The 22,362-nt window shown below is 43.4% G+C and overlaps 2 protein-coding genes across 3 annotated transcripts; one reads left to right on the plus strand and one right to left on the minus strand.

Annotated features, from left to right (window-relative positions):
* The first annotated feature begins 658 nt into the window (after positions 1-658).
* On the plus strand, positions 659-11,323 carry brpf3b (bromodomain and PHD finger containing, 3b). Of its 2 annotated transcripts, none has more exons than XM_020089112.2 (13): positions 659-1,057; positions 2,216-3,795; positions 3,960-4,116; positions 4,250-4,381; positions 4,834-4,962; positions 5,395-5,707; positions 6,134-6,427; positions 7,105-7,707; positions 8,387-8,468; positions 8,556-8,644; positions 8,892-8,986; positions 9,156-9,310; positions 9,961-11,323. In XM_020089112.2, the coding sequence occupies exons 2-13, from the start codon at positions 2,240-2,242 to the stop codon at positions 10,142-10,144; spliced, it is 3,789 nt and encodes a 1,262-aa protein (XP_019944671.2). In that variant the 5' UTR covers positions 659-1,057; positions 2,216-2,239; the 3' UTR covers positions 10,145-11,323. The 2 variants fall into 2 exon arrangements, with proteins under 2 accessions (XP_019944671.2, XP_019944672.2); XM_020089113.2 differs by having other exon boundaries at positions 8,559-8,644.
* nr1h5 (nuclear receptor subfamily 1, group H, member 5) lies at positions 10,922-21,952 on the minus strand. The gene is made up of 11 exons (XM_069527485.1): positions 21,837-21,952; positions 18,957-19,098; positions 14,803-15,198; positions 14,576-14,716; positions 14,067-14,191; positions 13,494-13,592; positions 13,316-13,412; positions 12,640-12,756; positions 12,445-12,534; positions 12,171-12,284; positions 10,922-11,894 (listed from the first exon to the last, which is right to left on the minus strand). Exons 2-11 carry the CDS (start codon positions 19,051-19,053, stop codon positions 11,692-11,694), a joined length of 1,479 nt encoding a protein of 492 aa, XP_069383586.1. The 5' UTR covers positions 19,054-19,098; positions 21,837-21,952; the 3' UTR covers positions 10,922-11,691.
* Between the last annotated feature and the right edge of the window lie 410 nt (positions 21,953-22,362).

Here is a 22,362-nt window from a genome sequence, read left to right on the forward strand (position 1 = left end):
TTGAGGGCGGGCTAAACTTCTATGAGTCCGCTGTTGTCAAGGTAGCCCACAGAAGACCACACAAGCGGAAGTCGGGCATTTCCCCGTCAAAATCCAATTCAATAGTGTAAACATGAAAAACAAAAACTAATTCTTCCAACTCATTTGATCACTCGGGATTGAAAGTCAAGCTTCCAAACCTAAATGTTATTCTTAAAATAATCTATCGCTCATGTACAATGGAAAGAGAAAAGCTGCTGGATTTAAACCTATAATTATTCCATTACTTAAAAACAAATCCTACATTCTGAAAGGCTGAACACTGCATATTCTGAGGTGGACATTGGATGTAATTTTAATTATAATCCCTGAAGAGTTAAAAACATTGAAAATTAGGTATGTTAAATATGGGTAAGTCAGTCAAAACTCATATAAAATAAATAAATAAAAACTGTATAGCTGTATTTTGCAGCCCCCAAAATACCAAAATAGTGCTCATCTAACGTTTCCTACATTACACCATGTGTATTGAAAACTACTACACATGGACTGAATGGTAATAGAAAACTGTATCGTTTGCTAGATGTGATTTAAATCAGCCTCCCGTTAAACGTAGTCACTGAAATACAGTATACGACAGTGGGGCTTTTATTTTGAAAGCGGTGTGCGGATGTCCCGTGTTCTCTCTTTGGCTAACATCCATGTAGAACTCACTCTGGGCTCCAAACAGCTAACCAGCTAGCCAGCTAGCTTAGGGAGGCAAGTATTTCTGCCCCTCGTAAAATTGGGTCGACAGTAAGTTGTTTCTCGGGTTATTGATGCAGAAAACCCGCCCGTGTTCTCGAAACATATCCGGGGTTGACCTCTTGCCTCCCAGGCGCCGTGTTGTGAAGAAACGGATGCGTTATAAAATGACGAAATATACCGGCTGTACCAGCGGAGTGTAGCAGGCTAACGCTGTTAGCTGTTAGCTTCCAGAGTGCAGCCAGTGAAGCGGCTGGCTGGGCAACCATTACTGTAGAGGCGGCTTCGCACCGCCGGCTGACGAGCTCCGTGGGTCAGTCCGTCGCAATAATAGGTAAGATCGCTTGTGTTTGATATCTTTTCTAGTGAAGTGGGTTTAAACTATGTGCTCAATGTTAATCCGCACTGATACGAGTTTCTTCTTCGTCTTGTCAACGTTGTAAAATTAGCAGTCGTCAGTACTGTCAGTGTTAAAGTTAGCAGGCTAGCTAGCTGATATCTTCACTTTTATGTCAGATTCCCGGAAAAGTGTCAAAATACTGCGCCTTTCTCAAACCATGTGGACAAGACACTTCAACGTGACATGTTAACAGTTGGATTCAAACTGTAGAAGAGCCTTTTGCAGCGTTTTAAAACTGTAAATATGGCTGACATTTTACTCTCGAAATAAGGACACTGATCTGCTGAGACCGTGCTGTTCTTGATGCTGATTGGCTCTGCTGTGGATCAGTCAAGCGTTCCTGAGAGCTGATTGGATGTCCCCGCTGTGTTGTGGTTAGCCCTGAGAGTAGTTGTCAACAGTTAATGAGATAAAGTCGAAAATAATCAAAAGTCTCTGTAATAAACTACACACAGTTTTTCTTATTTACTCGTGTGTGGACGGTGAAGAGCAAGAGGCAGCTGATTCACTGGCAACATAGTTAGTAATGATGTGTATAGTAATGGCATTGAGTGTTGTGTGAAGGAATGTTTACACTGCATGTGATAGCCCTGCCTAATAACAATGAACAGTACACTACAATGCATGACACTTTAAGATTGACTTAGCATGTTTGTCATTTTGGTTTTAGTTGTAAGGCTTAACAAGTTAGCTTAGTTTTTTTAAAAATATAATACAATGATCACAAGAAAAGTCGAAGCAACAGAGAATAAATACAGATTTATGTTTGATGATTTCCTATAGTTTTGCTTTAATACAAAAAAATAATAATCCATGTATATTCAGCTTCAAATGCCACTTCAGAGGTCTGGTTAGATATTGCTGTCTGTACTCTTAAGCGCCCTGAAAATTACACTGTTCGTCCATGACATGTAAGCCACAGCCAAAGTTTACTGAATGTGATATCAGTGATAGTTTAAAAGGGAAAATAATGGCATAATAATATTTTTCATATTATTTGGTAGCATCATCAAATGATCAATTTTGTGAGATATACATTATATATTATGTATAACTTATTATTAATTGTCTTATTTTCTATTTAACCAACAGAAGGGAAAGTGTAATCAGTGGCCAATGAGGAAGCCACGTCGAAAAGGCCAGGTGGCCGGAGGTGGTGAAGGAGATGTGAAGAAGTCCAATGGGACTGTTGGTGGGGGTGGGCGTGGGCGTGGGCGTGGGGGTGCCCGACAGCGATCTCCGTCCCCTTACAGCCTCAAAGCATCTCCAAGCCGAGAAACCCTGACCTATGCCCAGTCCCAGAAGGTGGTGGAAGTGGAACTGGATGGTAGGCTTCACCGCATTTCTATACATGACCCCCTGGAGGTCATTACTGAAGATGAGATGATGGCTCAGGACATTAGTGAGTGTAACAGTAACAAGGAGAACAGTGAGCTGTCATCACCTCCCGCCAGCAGTGCCCAAACAGTCCGCAAAGTAATCACACCCCGAGGCCGTAGAAAAGACTCCAAATGCCCCACTATCAAATCGCCCCCTCCTTCTAAGAACCACTGCTCCAATTCTCATCCCCAAACACCTGAAAAGCAACATACAACCCACCATCACCACAATACGCTCCCCGAGCCTACGTTTCGTGTGCTAGAAACCTTTACACCGGTCGAGGCAGCTCCTCTGCCCACAGCATATTACCGTTACATGGAACGCTCAGCTGAGGAGCAGGAAGCTGAGGCAGAATATGATATGGACGAAGAGGACACTGCCTGGCTGGAGATGGTCAATGCTGGCCGGACGTCAGAGAGTAACTCGGCTGTCTCACAAGACACCTTCGAGCTGCTGGTGGACCGGATGGAGGAGGAAGCGTACCAGGAAGCCCGCAGCCGGGCGCCCTGTCAGAGTACTGATGACGATGATGCCTTCTGCTGCGTATGCCTGGATGACGAGTGCCTCAACAGCAACGTCATCCTCTTCTGTGACTCCTGCAACCTGGCTGTGCACCAGGAGTGTTACGGAGTTCCCTATATCCCAGAGGGCCAGTGGCTGTGCCGCTGCTGCCTCCAATCCCCTCAGAGACCTGTTGACTGTGTTCTGTGTCCAAACCGTGGTGGCGCCTTCAAGCAAACGAGTGATGGCCGCTGGGCGCATGTGGTCTGTGCCATCTGGATCCCTGAAGTCTGTTTTGCCAACACAGTGTTTCTGGAGCCAGTGGAAGGGGTCAGTAACATTCCCCCAGCACGCTGGAAATTGACCTGCTACCTGTGCAAGCAGAAGGGCCGTGGTGCATCTATTCAGTGCCACAAGGCCAACTGCTACACTGCATTTCATGTCACATGTGCTCAGCGTGCTGGCCTGTTTATGAAGATCGATCCTGTGCGAGAGACGAATGTCAACGGGACCATGTTCTCCGTTAAGAAGACGGCATTCTGTGAGGCTCATTCACCTCCTGGACAAGAAACTGCATCAGATGAGGAGAGTGAAGGAAGAGTGGTTGGCAGCAGAGGGAGGGCTAGTAGAGGACGGAGTGCCTACACAGCGGGTCCAGCAACACCAAAAAAAGGCAGAAAATCTGATGATGATGGCAAAACAGACAAAAAGAAAGGGAAGAAGAGCCCAGACTCAACAGCTCAACAAACTGCTTCACCACAAGTGACCGTGCATCCGATACCCACAAGCAGGTCAGATTCTCTTATTTTGAAGAAGCTAAAATGTTGTGCTTCTGTTGCTCATAAACAATTTAACAGTAACTTTTTTGCTTTTTTGAAAAACAATTTACAGATTGTTTTTATCATTTGTCAGTCATGTTAACCTCACAACCAACCTTTATCCATCACTTATACAGGTTGAACATCATCTGCAAAGGAATCCTCTTCCAGAGGAAAAACCAGTTCATGCAAAGGCTGCACAGCTACTGGTTACTGAAGCGTCAGGCGAGAAACGGTGTGCCGCTGGTCCGGCGTTTGCACTCTAACTTCCAACCACAAAGGAATAATGAACAGGTCAGTGTAGGAAACAGAATGGCCTGTAGTTTCCTTGTGCTGTTATTTTGTGTATGTGCTTGGTAATTGTCTCACCAAGCCATTGCTAAAAGTCATATAGTGGATCTCTAAAGAAATATGTTGTACTTTGTAGCCTCCGGTGGATGAGAAAGTTTCTGCAGCAAGAGAGGCACTGAGGTATTGGCAGAAGCTTCGGCATGACCTTGAAAAAGCCAGGCTGCTGGTGGAGCTCATCCGCAAGAGGGAGAAACTGAAACGAGAACAGGTAACAAACAAGGACGACTGTAAAATGCTCACAGGAATTTTACCCTAACTGGGTGCCCCATTCAGGCTTATCTATTTTATGTCTATGAATGCACAAAGGCTGTTTGGATGGTCTCACTTTCCTTAGCACTTCTTCTACATCAAGTTCTTGGAGGCGTTGCCAGGAGGAAAACACACTAATAGCTTTGTAAATCTGTGGCTGTTGATATCTGACCAGATGTCAGATTCAAATTGATATTCTGGTTGTCCATGGACATCTTTGTAGACTGATGTAGATATGAATGTGTTCTCATGACCTCTGCATATTATTAATTAGTAAAAATCACACAGCCCCTCATAAAATAACACGTAGTGTTCCTTCTCTTCATTTGAACCTTTTAACTTGTCAGAAATGGAAATGGATGCGGTTTTCACGTATGTTGACATCACACATGTATCATTTAACAATCACAGGTCAAAGTTCACCAGGCGGCTTTGGAGATGCAGTTGACCCCAATGTTGATGCTGCTCCGCTCCACTATGGACCAACTACAGGAGAAGGACACAGCCCAGATCTTTTCACAGCCAGTCAACATCAAGGAGGTCAGACATGTCACTGTTACAACATTTACACCAGATACATGCACACAGTTTATATAGAGCTGATTAGAAGAGCCCGCAGATTTTTTTTCCATTCACATTCATATTTTTTTCAAGGACATGCACATTGTTATTAAACAGAAAACCGCAGGATTGTTCCAGATAATGTAACAACTCAACAGGTTTATGTTCTTATCACCAGATGAAGGAGAGGACTCGCACACAGAACAAACACATTTTCAGACTGTAGTCTGGATTTCACTTGTCTATGTTATATTTCAGTAGATTACATTTCAGGCCATGTTGGACTTTCCTTAGTGCAGAATGACACACTTCCCTGTCTGCACGGCCCTGCAATAAGTTTATAATACCATTTACAGGAAATTCTTGTTAAGTAAGCAGACCAATTTTCAACCATACATTTTTAATCTTCAGGTCCCAGATTATCTGGAGTTCATCAGTCAGCCCATAGACTTTTCCATGATGCGCTTGAAGCTGGACAGTCACGTCTACTGCTCAGTGGCTGACCTGGAGGCTGACTTCAACCTTATGGTGTCCAACTGCCTCCTCTACAATTCCAAGGATACAGTCTTTCACCGGGCAGCACTGCGTCTACGAGATTTAGGAGGGGCTATACTCCGCCATGCACAACGACAAGCCACAAACACCGGCCTGGACCTGGACACTGGCATGCACGTCCCAGAGTCGCCACAGAAAAGAGACTTTTACAGCTGCACCTGGGATGATGGTAAGCCACAGTGATGGAACTCTAAAGGAAAATATGATCACATTCATGTCTTCAGTTTTTTCATTGCTGTGATGCTGGTCACTGTCTTGCTCTATGTGACTTTAGATTCCATGTGTGTGTGTTGTGTGTGTGTAGTGCAGACATGTTGTGGGATTAGAGAAGTAATAGATATTCCTTCCTTCCTCCTTCCCTCCCTCCCTTTCTCCCTCTCTCTCCCTATACTGCTTATCCTTTAAGGAGTGACTTTTTGTGTTTGAATTTTGAGGATCTTTTTTGCAATTACATTAGCATTTGTACTGCTGCATGTCAACTAGCTTAAGCTTCAGTTAAAAAAAATTCAGTTTCTAACTCTAGTTTGTCATACTATGTGGAACATACAGTACATGTAAAAGTTGTGTTAGGCTAACTCATTTCTTTTGCGTCCAGTTGACAGTGTGCTGGATCCTGACAACCGGCTCCATATGTCAGTGGAGGAACAGCTGAAAGAGCTGCTAGAGAAGCTGGACTTTGTCACCTCCATGCGATGCAGCGGCGCCCGAACTCGACGCATGCGCCTGCTTCGCCGCGAGATCAACAACATCCGCTACAAGCAGGGCCAGCACCCCCGCCACAGCCTTCACAACGGACATCTGAAAGAAGAGGACGACGAGGATGACGACGAGGAGGAAGACGATGACAAAGAGACCAAGGCAGATAACGGCATTTCGTCTTCAGAGAAAGGTGGGTGATGAAAAGCACCGACGGTTCTACAGTATGAAATTGCCAATGCATGTACCTTTATTTAAAAGCCACTTTTTAAACGATGAGACCAGTTGTGAACATGAGCTAATGAAACATTGTCCTCAGGTTATTGAGCCAGGGTCCCCCCCACGCACCAACCCCAACCACCCCACTGTCTCCAGTCTAGTAAGTAGGGGCCCACAGAGTCTCGTTAGCCATGGCTGCCTCACAACTCCTCTCTCCCAGTGCACTCTATGTCTGCACCTCTTCAGTACATCACTCATGGACTCACCACTCTCCATTGGCCACGTACTGTCATGCCATATCATCCCACTTACTGCAGGCTAGTCCAGTCAAGCAGTTTCCTGCCACTGTACAGGGGGCAGCAGAACACCTGGGTTTTGTGTCAGTTCAGTCATAAAATGCTGCCATGTTACCATGTTGCTGGTTCAAAGTTGTGAGAGCAAAGTTATTGATTCACTCGTCTTGACAAGGTCCTCCATGTCTGCAGAATGGTTCAACTCCCTTTGGACTGTGGTTAGACTGTAAGAATGAAATGTAAATCATTTTCCAGTGTGAATACTACACCACCACATCACACTACATACTCAATGGGCATTCATTTCAAATCAATGCTGAATCAAACAGAATTCAATTTTTCTCCTCTCATCTTACAGAAGACCTCAAATCCACTTCACCACCAACACTGGAACCTACAGGGCCGGCTCCTCCTCCACGTCAGGGGGATGCACCACTGGAGCCTCCCACCCTGCGGCCAATCACAGGGGAACCGCTGTCCCCCAGCTGGCCCTGCAAGCGCCTAAAGATGGACAGTGACCTTTCAGACAGCGCCACAGAGAACATTAATTGCACTAAAACACAGGAGTGGCAAGCTTCGTCGCCACCTGTTTTGCACAGCGAAGGGCAGGCAGTGGCCAATGGTCTGCCAGAGCCCGGTGCCCCCCCACGGCCCACCACTGGGGGAGTCGGACGACGAACCTCTGTGTTGTTCAAGAAGGCAAAAAATGGAGCAAAGCTATTCAGAGACAGAGAAAATCCTTTGCTGAATGGAAAGGGGCTGCAGGACGACAAGGCAAGCAACAGCCCCACAACACCCAACTCTACAACCAGCACCCCATGCTCCACACCTTTTTCCACTCCTTCCAAAACACCACAGAAGAGCCCAGGACCCCCCACCTTGAATGAACCGTGGACCCCAAGTAGAGACATGTGCACAGATAGTGAACTAGAGAGAACACCAAATCATACACTGGAAAGTGGTGAGTAGTTTAACATGGTTACTGAACTTAGACACGTCTTTACCTCGGGTTTCAGGTCCTTAACTCTGGCTGGTGTTTCAGAGCCGTCTACTCTTGGCACTAAAGACACTGACTATGATGTGATCACACAGGTTGCAGTTTGGAATCGGAAATGAACTACCAGTTGACTGTGTCAATAGTCAATATCACAAATGCACAAATAATGACAATGTCAGACAAAATGATTTAAAGGACTGTACAGGTTGGAGTGGAGTTACAAATGTTGTGATGTCGTCATCCCATTCTTTAAAAAACAAGAGTAGTCAAAACTACAGATCTTAATTTTTAAAACTTGATGGAAGCGTAGGGTATGAGCCAAAGAGACTAATGGGCCATGCCATTCAAGAAACACTGGTTACATGTTCTAAACATGTCAAACTATTTTATTTAGCTTTTATATTTTCCTTTTTGTTAAATGAGGAAAATGGCTAATGAGCTTGTTTCTCTCTATTTCAGTCAACCCTAACAAATCAAACAATGCCTTAGCTACCCTCTACTCTTATTATCTATGATTATACATATATATACACACATATATATGGGGCTCTTTTTTTTTTTTAACATATTTTCTCTATAGTCTTGCTCTGGGTCGTGTCATTTCTGCAGGTGCTTTTCTGAGATTCATGTCATTTGATTTCAGGACTCACCAACGGCTTCAACAAGCATAAAGACGGCAGCTCTGACTCCGAGAACAGCCCCTGCCCTGTCCTCCAAAAAGAAATGTAAGACATGGTGTCCCTGTGGTCGTCGCTTGTCTGCCTATAGTCATGATACACAATACACTGACAATAACACGTGCTGTCTTACAGCAGCTCGCCGCCCAAAAGAAGCCTCGGGAAACCGGCTCTTTCCAAAGTTCCCTACATGGAGATAGTCAATGGAGACTCAGATTACACTGGTATGTCTCTGTTTTTGACAGAAAATGAAATTTATTGGGGGTTTTTTCCTTCCTATCTATAGGAAAATTATATTTGTATTTTGGTTGGTTGCATGAATGCTTCCTCTGTCTGAGCATTAAACCAGTCGGTATGTCATGTATTACCTATCCGTGCAGATAAAGAACCTCTCTGCATTCAGCCAATCAAATTTTCCTGGAAGTTGAGAAAACAAACCAATGGTTCTATGACTCTGCTGCTGTTTTGCAGGGAACTTCAGCCAAATATCAGAGGATGAGACAGAGCTGGAGCCTCTAGATCTGGTTTGGGCAAAGTGTCGTGGATATCCCTCCTATCCTGCTCTGGTAATCCCCTATTTCATCACTTCTGAAGCTGCAGCTTATGTGGGCTGTCAACAGGTGGAGAAGCTTTTAAATAGGCAGCTTCAATTCCCTGAGATTTTGTTACAACAGTGTGAGAGTACAAAGCTAAGAACAAACCTGAAGTCCCTCTTTGACTGTCTGTTTGTACCAGATCATTGACCCAGAGATGCCAGAGGAAGGCCTGCTGCACAACGGGGTACCCATCCCCATCCCACCCAAAGACGTCCTGCTCCTAGGGGAGCAGAGACAGGAGGACACCAACGAGAGGCTGTACCTGGTGCTTTTCTTTGACAACAAGCGAACATGGTGAGTATCAAACAGTGCTCCTCTTATCACCGTGTCAGACAAACCATCATTGAATAGCAGTGTTTAAGACTCTTGAGCTGCTGAGTTAAAACCAGAGGTGATTTTCAATTAAAATGAGCAGCCTGCCTAAACCCATCCCCTATGAGAGAGAGCTGCATGTGCCGATAGAGTTTGGGTGTGCAGGTGAACATCCTATAGTTAATGTTGCTAAAGTAAATCATTGGATCCGCAGTTTATTTAAAACACTGAAATCGAATGGCATCAAAAAGAACATGAGGACATCTCTCTCCCTCTTTCTACCATGCCACACTCACCAGTCTGTCAAAGTGACCATCAGCAGCACCCGGCTTAAAAAAACATCTATAAAATGTTCCATCTTCGGCCGACAGGATTTGGCATAAACTTGGTAGATACCGCTTTTGCGTTTTGCGTTCAAGCTGCAACTATACAGTTCTGTACAGCAGGGGTATCATCTCCCACACATCCAGTACCCAACCAATCAGCTCCAAAGGTTACTCATATTGAGATACCAGGTAGTATGTTGGTGAAAATCCGTCCATGCATTGTTGAGTTATTTTACTCAACATCTCTGCAAACAATTCAAAAAATCTACCTAAACACAGTCTGCATGTGTCTCTGGTTTTTTGCAGGCAGTGGCTCCCACGTGAAAAGGTGACACCCTTGGGTGTAGATGACACAGGGGACAAGCTGCGTATAATGGAGGGCCGCAAGTCCAGCATCCGCAAGTCTGTCCAGGTGGCATACGACCGGGCTATGATCCACCAGAGCAGAGTCAGCCACAGCCAAGGCTTTGTGGCCTCCAACTTCCTGTAGAGGGCGACAGTGAGCCCCCCTGTGCACCCCCACAGTCAGCCACTATGCATCCATCTTTGGTCTGAAAGCAGCGGCAGGGGCGAGTCCCACTGCTGGCTTCATTTATATTCACACTGTGGTCTGAAGAGGTTGCCATGGCAGCACAGTATCCTGAACTGTAGATTACCAAACCACTAGTGTCGGACGCAGAGTGGTTGTGTTTGCCTTGTGTTGAGGATGTGGAGCTCCAGATGCTGGTGAAGTCACCTTCAGGTCCCAGGTCTCTGAGAGTGTGGAGGTTTTTTCTCTCTCCACCTCTGTGTGATGAGACTGTGTCTGGATCAAATGTAGAAGAAGTTCCCTCTATTTTGTTAATGCTACTGCCAAGGAATCAAACTGTCAGAAAAGAGATTTGACATATTTATATGAACCGCAGAAGACAAATGAATGGATCACTGCCATCTTTTATACAATAGCTTTTTACATTTTAACCTTTTACAAAGACACTTGTATATTATAAAGGCACACTTTGTGTACATATGTATGTGTATTATCAGAAACTCAATTTTAATTTAACGTTTCCGTTTTTAAAATTGCGTATTTCAATCAGCCCACGAGGGGCAAAGTGAGGCTGTGTATATTTGTGGAGATGAAATAATTCCTGACTTGCTGCAGTGTACTTAGGTTGTTTGATGTAATGTAATTTTGTTGTGTGTGTATGTGTGCGTGACTAAGAGTGTGTGTCTGTGCGTGCGTGCGTGTGTGTACATTGAGAGCATACAACACAATGAACTGTTCTTTATATTTGAATTCTCTTTTTTAATACAGAGAGAAATAATTTATTTATGGAAGACAGAACTATAGAAATAAAGCTATATTGGTTAAAAGTTGAGAATTAAATTTTATTTTAAACAAATGGAGTGAGGTTTTAAAAAAATAAAACATACAGCCAACATTTGAACAGATTAATTTACGTTTGGTTTATGATTTGACTCAGAACCAATCGCCATCATTCACTGACGACCCCCCAGAAGTGTCTATTTATTGTTGAGAGCCCCATTTTATCAAATGGACAAATACACCTTTATAAGCTTGTACTACCTGCATATTTCACCTGCTCACCAAATATTTTGTCTGAACCGGTATTTCCTCCTTTTTGGGAAATAAATGCTGAATTAAAAACATTTTGAGATATTTTAACTGCTGTTTTGTGTTTTTCTAGGGAAATTTCAGTCCAAAAAAAATTACTTCCCTGCATATTTGTTCTATTCTAAACACACTTATCAAAGTGAGAAGTATGTCGGCTAAAAACAATTATGAAAAGACCTATCAACATTTCTTTGGTCAAAAAAACTAGAGCAGTCCAGGATCACATTCAGTGCTAAAATTCAATATTGAGTGTTTGACTGAAATCATGTGAAAAATGTCATCAATATCAGATGAAAGCTTTTCCAAAATATCACATCCTCCAAGGCACTTTTTGTCCAATTCCTCAGCTCAGACCTGAGCATCAAGTGCATTTAACTCATGAAACTCTCCAGAGGTGAAGAAGGTGGTGTGTCTCTCCGTCAGGGTCCAGGCTGCTGTCTGGTCAGCAGGAGGTAATTGTGACGGAGGGTGCGGAGCTCCGTCAGTCTGCCCAGCAGGCAGCCAAACCGCTGTGGTCCCCCTCGCGTGGCGTCAGGCTGGGCCCCACACACCCTGGACAGCAGGTCCAGGATCAGCTCCTGCATTTTCTCAACACAGCTGGCGATGTGCAGGGATGCCCGGTCTGTAAGACAGGGACACATGAGCGCTGACTCTTAGTTTCCATATCCTAACACTGATTCGATATATTCAACTTGCTGAACAGCTACATTCATCTGTTCAAGCTGTGATCAAATCTACAGGCTCATTCTGAGTGAATTATTCAGGCTTGTATTTGATTATGTGAACCTGCTGGAGAGCTGCAGATAGGTTTATACTGACTATTTACACTTAAACAGAGAACGTCCATGTTCTAACTTGATTGGATTAATTCAAACCAAACACACGTTCCTGCTCTGACCTGAGCAGAGCAGAGCTGTGGCAGCGAGCAGGCTGTACTCTGCCTCCGTCACCCGCAGAGTTTTCATGCTGTGGAAGAAGGTGAGCACCGGGCCGAAGAGATCCTCACTGCTTCCTGTTCGCACAAACAAACGGGAAAGGCCATGTTCATTTTCATTAGTCTGTCAGCAGAAAGGTTGCTGAAGTGATTAGCACCAAACTGTGGAGGGATGGGGTGTGGAGCAGGGGTTAGAAATTGCAAATTATTTTCTGAGTGGGTGTATTTCTGAACTTACCTGAGTCGACCAGCGTCCTACTGTGGATGTTTTCCTTTGAGTCTACATTTCTCAGCCAGTTGTGTGTTGATGTACTGAAAACCTGCAGGGCTGATAGTACAAAGAAAATAAATGACTCAGAGACTCATAAAGTCATAAATCTTGATTTTTGGGTGTGATTCTTTTCAGATTTTTGTCTCCTGCCAATGTATTTACCTGGAATCGGGCTTGAGGGATTATTGGAGAACTGCTGAGCTGAGAGCAGAAACATGATCTCCAGTGAGGAGACAGACAACAGAGAGCTTTGATCGGAAAAATCCAGGAGCTCAAAACCTGGAACAAATACAACACAGCTTACTGCTTCTGATATAACATAGTGTTAGCATCATGCACTACACACAATGGTTATGACAACAGGTGGTACTGCATTCAAATACACTGCATTTCTTATCCTTCAGCATGAGTCTAATTCTTATAATATTCAAACACAATGTGTCTGTTTGAAATTTATAGAACATATAATATAAATTCATTATTCTTTATGTGGTATTTTCATATTTCATGTAATTCTATTTGGAATGAAGCAATTTATAACATGAAAATAGCACCTTGTTAGCTTTGACCTTTTCATGGGATTCATTCACAACAACAAAAAAATAAAGAATAAAGTTAGTCTTCTCTATTGTTATCAATATTTTGGTAGAAAATGAAAGTTTCTGAAACTTTTAATATTTAAAGGTCACTGTTTTATATTTCACAAGGGCTTTTTATTTCCATGAAGCTCACAGATCCACTCTTCTTTATTTTCTTTAAATGTTAGAATCTCACCCTTGTTAGGGTAATAAACAGAATACAATAGATTTTGAGGGTCACATATTTCTGTCCGTCGTACCTGGTACTGTCCTGGCAAACTGCAGCAGTCTGTCCAGGTGTGGTGACACGACATGAGACAGACCCTCCACTTCCTCTGTGTAAGGCCACTCGAACAACTGACCAACACACAAGAAACCATGAGGACAACATGAAAGATGTTGATTTGGGAGCGTTATAGTTTCCACACTGTGACCTACCCTGCTGTGGCTGCTGCTCTGAGCTCTGTACAGACGATGGGCCTCCACCATCCGGTCCACTATGTACTTCTGCTCCTGGGTTAAACTGGCGGACAGAGTCTGATGGAAGTTAACACAACATGAGATTAAACAAATGTCTTTAATCTGATATCACTCAAAAGGTGTTTAGTTTGTCCAGTCTGGACTAATGTAAAAAAACACGACGGACACCGTAGAGAGGGTCCCCTCAATGTAAATATAAAGTATTTAAATATAAAGAGCCTTTTCTGGGGTAAAGAAAAGTACTATTCATACTATTTAGATGAAATGAACTACTGAAAACATCATGAGGATTATTCTACATTGAATTTCTGACAATAGATCCCTTTCACCTAAATCTTACACACTGGACCTTTGAGACTTATTCATAAAGAAATGCTGAGGCTGATGGGAATGTGTCCTAAATGATGCCTCTGGCTGTTGAGATAGCTCAGGCTACAAATGACCAACAGCGCCACCTCCTGAACCATCATGTAACGACCATAGCTACATCCTTTCAGACAAAGTAACCAGTCACAGTGGTTCCTGCCGCACCTGTCCAGGTAGTCTGCTGGTGGAGCTGACCCTCCTGCTGTCCGTCAGCTCCTCTTCCTCCTGTCCTCTGCCTTTACCTCCTTTCCTCAGTCGCTTGGACTGACACTGCACCTCGGTCAGAAGGCCTGGGGAGAGATATATACATTCTCAGATCAGTTAAATCATTCAAATACATTTTGTTTCAGGAGGTACTGGTTTCTGGCACCAATCTTTTGCTCCCATCAGTTAAACCTTTGATTTGATGCAGCTCAACAATGTGATAATAATAATAAACTGTATTTCTATAGCGTCTTATAAAGCCAGAGTTACAAGGTGCTAAGTGCAAAGACAGCCAATCATACAAAAGCCAGAAAACCGTCGAATAATATAATAAATAAAATGTTTAACTATAAATAATATAAAAACTATTCACCAAAAAAAATTAGTTTTTAACTCGTTTTTAAACTGACAGGGATTCTGCTGATCTGATGATGAGTTAGTTTCACAGCGTAGGAAAAAAAGAGTCTTACACTCAGCCAGCATTCCCACAGCACGGCATTTCCTCAGCCGGCAGTCTTGACACTTCCTCCTCATGTACATGTCCATCTCACACGCCCCCCCACTCTTACAGTGATACACAGCCTTTTTAGTGACACTACGCCTGAAGAAACCTGGGGTGAAGAGGACAGAGGGACCAGGTGAGGTTGAACCTGAGAGTAAATGACTCTAAAGGCAAAGACGGTGAGGTGAGGAATACCTTTGCATCCCTCACAGGTGAGAGCGTTGTAGTGATACCCCGATGCTTTATCTCCACACACCACACACAGCTCGTCCTGACCTCTGCTCTTCCCTCCCGACCCCAACCGCGACCTCCGCCCGAGAGGCAGCCCGACTGCTCCGAGCCCATGACCCAGGCCCGCACAGTAGGGCTCGGGGCCGGTGTCACAGGGGACCTCCAGACAGTGAGAGTTGTAGTGGTACGGGGGATGACAGAGCTGGGAGGACGAAGAGGAGGACGGTGAGGAGGTAGAGGAGGGCGAAGAGCCGTAGAGGGAGAAGGGCAGGTTTGCAGAGGTGTACTGTTGTTGGCTGTAAGGGAGCAGCTGGAAGTCAGGTTCCTGCAGGGGGTAGCCCAGAGGGTCTGCCAGCATGTCTGAGATGGGAAAGGGTGGCAGTGCAGAGGTTAATATTTTGTGTTCAGATTTGTGATTTGTATCCTTTACAAAATCAAATGTTAGAAGATGATTCAAACATCAGAGTTCAGAATTTAAGACCTGATCTTTAAAAAGACAAGAACATGAAAGTTGAACTTCTGAGAAAACTGTCAACTTCCAGCAGAAGGTTAGCTGCCTCTGTTTGTTCTATAAGAGCAAACTGCCTCCAGTTAGCCACTGTACTACACTTTAAAGGATACGAAACAAAGGTATGAATTGAGGAATTAATTGATCTTAACAGTATATCCACCTTTTTGAGTCAAAGCCACACACACAGTCCTACTGCTAGTGTTAATCTACAGCTGAAAATAATCCGAATATATAATATTCACTTCTGTTTGACTAACGTTTGCAAAAAACTGCTGTTTTCAGGTTTTTCAGGAAAATACTTAGCCTTCTCTTTCTTTTTTAATGAAACTGTATATGTGTGTGTGATCTGTTTTTAAAAATGTACATCTTCAATAGGAACACATGCTCTTGGCAGGGGAAAAAGAATTACAGACTATTATGCTTGGTTTAAAGGAATAGAGTTATCCTTTAAGACTGATCTCATTTTATTGTGGGGGTTTTCAAAAGTACAAAGTTCTTACTATTACTCACACAGAAATGTGAATGGGGTATTTTTACTTTCACTCTCGTACATTGCTGTCTATTCATTTGTACTTAAACTTCAGTAAAATGTTTGAGTACTTCCTCTCCCACTGTGAACAAGTGCATAACTGTCATCTTAGAAAGTTGAGGTATAGGAATTATCCCTCTGTAGCAGTGATTCCTGTCCTGATCTGAGCTACAGGAGGAAAAAACAACTATGGAGGGAGACATTGGCAGAAATGTGAATTAATATGTGAAGTCAAAGAGCGTGACAGGAATGTGGTGTGAGTTGACTTGTGTGACTTTGGTGCGTTTATAACTCTTGGGGGATACAATAAGAAACCATGAGCAGAGCGAGACCTTGTGAACTGGTCCAGAAACAGGATGCAGCTGAGAGCTCCCACTGCCATTTAAGAGTTTTTTCATCTTTTTTTTTCCTGGGCTCGTCATTGAGACTGCACTGGTCACTGAGTGTCGTGACGGCATTAAAACATCTGAGTCCTGCTGAGAAAACATGTGTGACCACTGGCAGCTTTTTAATGTACAGCTGGACCAGAACTACTGGGACTGCTGTGGGATCTGTAATGTAAAAGGAGAGCCCACCCAATTGTCTCTGTAAAGGGTAAAACAGTTTAAAACATGAAGATGAGGGTTGATAATAATACTCAATCAGTTATTATCTGGAAAATGGTCGAAGAATTGCTTTAAAGCTTCGGTTGGTAATCCTGGAAATGCTACACTTGAAAAAAAAATGCAACCGATTCCAGCACTTTCCATCAGCGCTCTTGTCAAAGCTACGCCTCCAAAACACATGAACGAGGAGCCGACTTTTCTGTGACTCGCTCGCTAATCTCGGACTATCTGCCACAGACACCTTTTTTCAGACAACCGTATTTATTGATGGATTGTGAAGAGGATTTCTCAACAAATAAAAAAAAGTAGTGCTTCAGAAACATCTCACCATCTTTACCTTTAAGCTCAACTTACTTATGTGATTAGGTAATGCATGTCCATAAAGTCAGGGGAATCATGACTTTGAGTCAAGATTCAAAAACACTGTATCCAACTTTTCCCATAATGCAACTCAAGGGAGGTGTTTGCTCAGATCCTCCCCATCTAATAAATGAAGGTATCTCTACACCTCTCTTTCATGAGACTGCGTTCTGTTAGAACGTCACAAAGCTCAGGTTTAGATCATCCTAATGACCAATGATGGATTACTTAATGTTGCTACTGTAACTAAAGTGCAGAAGTCAACAGGTCCCCCTCTAGGTCAAGTCATAGCAACTCCAAATAATAGTTTTCCCTCCATGAAGCTTCCTCGCTCTCTCATCATCTCCAAGATTTGCCTGTGTTTGACAGTCAGCTGTGGGCGCTGAGTCTGTGAGTTGAGGCTCTGCACCTTAACTGCTGTGCTCCTCTCATGTGTCCCTTCATTTCACTGACACAACCAGCTCACAGCTTTACTCGATGATGTTTAACTTGATTTTTTTATAATAACGGTGGAGAAATGACTGAAATATTCTCTACTGTGACTTTAGGGCAAAATAAAACATAATCTAAACCATAATGCCGAAGTGGCCTTGAAAATGTCTGTGCAAGCCACTGTCACGTTTAATCAATCATGAATGACTAATTCAGTAAATGACTCATCAACAGATACTTTCGTTTCAACAGGAAGAAGATTTTTATGATGGAAAAACGTACTTAGATTTGGATGGATTGACTCCCCTGCTCTTATCAAGTAAGTAAATAATCACGTAACGGTGACTCATTAACCTGTCTTTTGTCTCCTCCCTTTGGTTTTCTCCCCAGATGTTTCCCGTCTTCATCAGACTGTGACAGCAATTATTTGGTGGGAGGAGGAGGAGGAGGAGGCGGGGGGGGGGGGGTCCTTGCTTCCTCGGCGTGTGACAGAGCTGTGGTTCGCACTGTTTGTAAACCATTCCAATGCTGTCTAAACACTCCTCGGCCTCCCCTCCATCCCACGCATGCAAGGAAGCCAAACAACACCCGCAAACCACCCCCCATAGCTCCCCCCACGCCTCACCCCACTCCTTAAGGCCAAGAGGGGAGACAACAGGGGGGAATTTGTTGATGATATACGTCAGTATCCTCCCATCTGTGAATGCTGCGAGTCGGCTCAAAAACTATTTCCTACATGACATGAGGTTCTCAAAGGTAATAAAACAAACGCTTGGCAATCATTCATCAACCGAGTGAGGTTGTGTTGTCACGAGAAGCTGCAGCAGCAAAACTAAGTGTAATGTAATGTTTCTGAAAACGGATTCTCTTTTGTAAACAAGTTACTTCATGCTTCTTTAAGTCAACAGTGGAAAAATCTGCTGTTCGAAATGATCATATTAATCTACATAATAATAATTTTTGACAAAATGTTATGTATGGAATGAAAATGGTTAATAAAATGCATCAAAACATGAGTGGATATAAAGTGTTTCAGTAGTCCCGACACTTTAAATAGTACTGATTTATTACAGATTCCTGTTTTATTAATATATAAAACATGTATTTTCTATCTTAACACTAGCGGTACATAATTGGTTTGTATATGCAGTTCTATTGCCCATAACCCAGGTGAAAACTGTCAACAGTGTTCATTTGAACCAAACATGTTTCTGCTGTAGATTTATCATAACATACAGAGACACAGATTCTAGAAAGAGACGTTTGCTTTGGAATTTTTTAGATGCAGATGAGTCTAAGTTGTGAGCTCTCTGACAGAAATGTAAAAAAGTTAACAAGCTCTGAGCTGCTTAGTGTTTTCTGTTCATTTGTTGTATTGGAGAACTAGAGTCAGGATTTTATTAGAATATCTGGAAAAATGGACAGATTCAAATTGACAGATTCAAATGACGACTGTGATTGTAACTTCTAACGTGGACTTTAAATATATCTGGCAGTAACATGTATTATCACAACACTCCAGTAAAGACAGAGCATCATTAATTCTCTGTAACTGCACTGACCTCACAGCTTCTTTTAGAGAAGCAAAAGAAAGTAGAACGAGAAGTGAGAACAGAAGGAGGAGGAATATTAATCATAAAATGAAGAAGCACAAGAAAGAGAAGTGTCACTGTGGACTCACCGTAGTACTGGAGCTGCTCGCTGGAGCAGTAACCATCCGAGGCGGAGAGAAACCCCCCTGCTGAAAAGCTCATCTCCAACTCTGTCCACTCTCTCATCTGGACACAAGATCCCCTCTTCAGCTACTAATACTGGATCTATCTCTTTACATACACACACAGACACACACAGACAATTACTCACACACATTCACACAGATATGAAGGATCTGGGAAGTGCAGAGACATTCCTTAATCCCCAAGATGCGTGCAGGTCTCTTAGCTGTCCAGCCTGATATCCCAGCCTATTTTTAAAAAAGCAGAGAGGAAAAAGTGCAGCTGAGGCTCTTGGTCAGTGGTGGATGAAGTGCTGGAGGAGGTCTCAAACCGTCCCTCAGGGGGGGACGAAAGGGAAAGCAGGGACACCCAGGAAGGACAGGGATGGGACTGTGGTCCAAACAGCTGGACCTGGCAGGGACTTCACAGATCATGAAGTCAATGTGGATGGATGCAGTGTGTGTGTGTGTGTGTGTGTGTGTGTGTGTGTGTGTGTGTGTGTGTGTCCTGGGCAAAAGACACATTTTTTCATTTGAATCTGACGAGTTGTACCCTAAAAAAATATCTTATCATTAAGTGAATTGTAATATTTTTTATGAGCATTTCATTCATTAAATGCTGCTTGTAAAGTTTTTGAATTTTCTCACATATTAATTCCAGTTAAACAAACCTCTAATGAGCTGTTTTCTATACGTGTGTGTGTCTGTCCGTTTGTCCACCAAGCCTTGGGAGTGTGTTTACTCTGCCTTTTGTTTACCGCTGGTCTGTTTGTGCTGCTGTTAATATTGGACAGTCGTGAGATTTAAGGGGCCCGGGGACCTCGGCCTCCCCCACAGGCGGTTAACTAGGACGGGCAAAGAGCGAGAGGAGTCGAGGCTCCAAGAAGTGACCTCAACACTGGCCCGTGCATCTCTGAGCGGGGTCGTTCGACATGCAGCATGCTCGCTGAGGATTAACTGCGTCCTCCCACCCGCACATCATCCCTTTCACCGGCTCATTATGGGAACCAGGGCCGACCCGTGGAAAGCAAAGTCACGGTCACTGGAGCTGTAGCCTGAACTGAGTGATAACAATCGATCGTGATGACAAATAAAACAGGAATTGCTAGCTGCACTGATTGTGTGTGTGTGTTTTAGATAATGTCCAAAAGGTACACCGGTACAAGTGGCCACAGTTCACATTGACAACTGTGCTTCAAGACACTATAGTTAAGAAAGAAGCAGACAGCAGAAGCAGAAAAAAAAGAATAATATAAAATGAATTTCACACTCACACACACACACATATATGCAATTCACTTGTGTAGAATGGACAGCAGGGTATCATCTATGTAAAGCATGAGTGCATCGCAAACAAATGCCACTATGATAGATTGGCAGTCGTTTTGGGAAGAATGGCAGGAATCCACTGGAGTCTACTGTTGTTTCTCAGTTAACAGCCGAAGGTCTCCTGACCTGTCACCACATATGTGGCAAAACAAGCCATCGGCCGTTCCTCCATCTCTCTCTGACCCCAGAGGAATGGGAGGAGAGCAGAGAGCAGGCAGCAGCACTGGGAGTGACACTAAACGATGGGGACAATATCTGAGAGCGTGCAGATGTCGCCATGGATCTTCTGGAAGTGTCACGCTGTTGGACATGGGCCCGGCTGCGAGGGCTCGCTCCAGGGGGAGATGACTGGTTTTTGAGCACATACACATAAAGCACGGTTACTTCAACTGGACTCTGGTTCCCTAAATGAGTTGTCTTTGCACCAAGAGGCCGTGCTTTAAAAAGAGATGCAGTGCGATGAGGTGAACACGGTGAAAACAGTCAAATCTGCAGTTTCCGATCAACACAAACCAAACTTGAACACACAACTACGTCTGTGGTGCAGACCAGAAAAATACCAAACTGGTGGCATGTTCAAACTCTTGGACTCATTAGTCCTGAATCACTCACAGTACAAAGCCTGGAGATAAATTCAGCACATCATAAATCCCTTTGGGACGTCGTCTCCATGTGGCCAGCTCTGTTATCAGGGAGCTGCTGGCTGGTAGCTGCAGCTCGATAATGGCCCGCACTGTTTACTGATCCACGCAGGAAACTGACGCTAACTTTAAAGTGGCCTCTGGATTTTGTGAGTACAGTCCATAGTTCATTTCTGAGCATATGCGGGTGGGTGCAGTCACGGGGTATCTGGCTATCATGAGAAGGAATGTAAATATCCAGTGTTAGTTATGTCCACTTACAGAATTTGTTCTGTCGAGGTTATTGAGAGCTTGGAATTTCAAATGAACATTGTTTGCTCATTTTCTTCTTTGTCTTTTAAATATATATAGATTATGTGTGATTGATTGTAAAATGTGTTGTTCACAATAGCTCTTGTGACCATAATCAGCTGGTGTGAATTGCATTTGAAATAAGTGGTATATAAATAGTATAAGGTTTATTAGTTGTCCATTTGTTTGACAGTTGTTAATGTTGCAGTTGTTGTGTGTCTGATTGTTTTCTTTTTTGTATGTCATTATTAAATACTAAAGTATACATTGTTTTTAAAGTTACTGTTTGACAGAGGTCATTTTAAAAACATTTGATACTTTTCTCTTCATCAGTTTTGTCTTTAGGTTCCTTTCTAATTGAAATTCCTAATACCAAGATCGCAATGTCAGTTAAGTGTTGAGGATCCACACCAACATACTGAAACAGACAAATGACAAAAGGTTATGTTAAACATTCCTTTTTTTAAACGCCTCTTGGTTCGATCAGTTACTCCCAGTTGAACATTGGTTCAGGACTCATCTTTCTCCTGATCTTTGAGTCAGCATCTTCCGCTGTGTTAGTCAGGAACAGAGGCTGTGGACTCACCGCTGATGAGCCTTCCTGTGGTGTCGAGCGTCTGGACGTCCTCTCACGGTGTCCAACTCTCACTTTTTGTAATGTTCTGCAGACCAGCCTCCATTCTCTCTCTCACACTCACTCACTCACTCACACACACACACACACATAAAGTAAACAGAACCTTTCACATGAGACAGTTGCTCCTCATGTGTGTTTAGTGGGACATGCAGCAACCGGACCAAAGATCTTCGCCTTTTCCTGTAAATGTTCTTGTTTGGGACAAAAGTATGTCAGTGAGAAAAAAAGGAGATCATTCATGAACATTTTATGGGAATGAATTGGAGAAACATTAAAGGGGACAAAAGCAATTTGTGTCGTCATATATTTCATTGATAGGAAACGTGCATATGACACAAATCTACCATCAATATTCCCAGTATGGGGCCCTATAGTTGCACTAGGGATTTGAACCATCAACCTTTGAGGATCCCCTTGCCTCCCCCACTAGAAGAAACTGGAATCATCTCATTAAGACATTCCCAGTATAGAGTGT

This window comes from Paralichthys olivaceus, chromosome 6 (assembly GCF_024713975.1).
Source record: "Paralichthys olivaceus isolate ysfri-2021 chromosome 6, ASM2471397v2, whole genome shotgun sequence".
Taxonomy (NCBI): domain Eukaryota; kingdom Metazoa; phylum Chordata; class Actinopteri; order Pleuronectiformes; family Paralichthyidae; genus Paralichthys; species Paralichthys olivaceus.

What these genes read in the sequence shown, in the direction of transcription:
- brpf3b (XM_020089112.2), top strand. Translation starts at nt 2,240, where the DNA reads ATGAGGAAGCCACGTCGAAAAGGCCAGGTGGCCGGAGGTGGTGAAGGA. An exon ending in AAATCATACACTGGAAAGTG is followed by an intron (nt 7,708 to 8,386) that starts GTGAGTAGTTTA and finishes ATTTGATTTCAG; the next exon opens with GACTCACCAACGGCTTCAAC. An exon ending in ATCCCTCCTATCCTGCTCTG is followed by an intron (nt 8,987 to 9,155) that starts GTAATCCCCTAT and finishes TGTTTGTACCAG; the next exon opens with ATCATTGACCCAGAGATGCC.
- nr1h5 (XM_069527485.1), bottom strand. Translation starts at nt 19,053, where the DNA reads ATGAGAGAGTGGACAGAGTTGGAGATGAGCTTTTCAGCAGGGGGGTTT. An exon ending in AGAGCAGCAGCCACAGCAGG is followed by an intron (nt 13,413 to 13,493) that starts GTAGGTCACAGT and finishes TGTGTTGGTCAG; the next exon opens with TTGTTCGAGTGGCCTTACAC. An exon ending in GTTTGCCAGGACAGTACCAG is followed by an intron (nt 12,757 to 13,315) that starts GTACGACGGACA and finishes TATTTGTTCCAG; the next exon opens with GTTTTGAGCTCCTGGATTTT.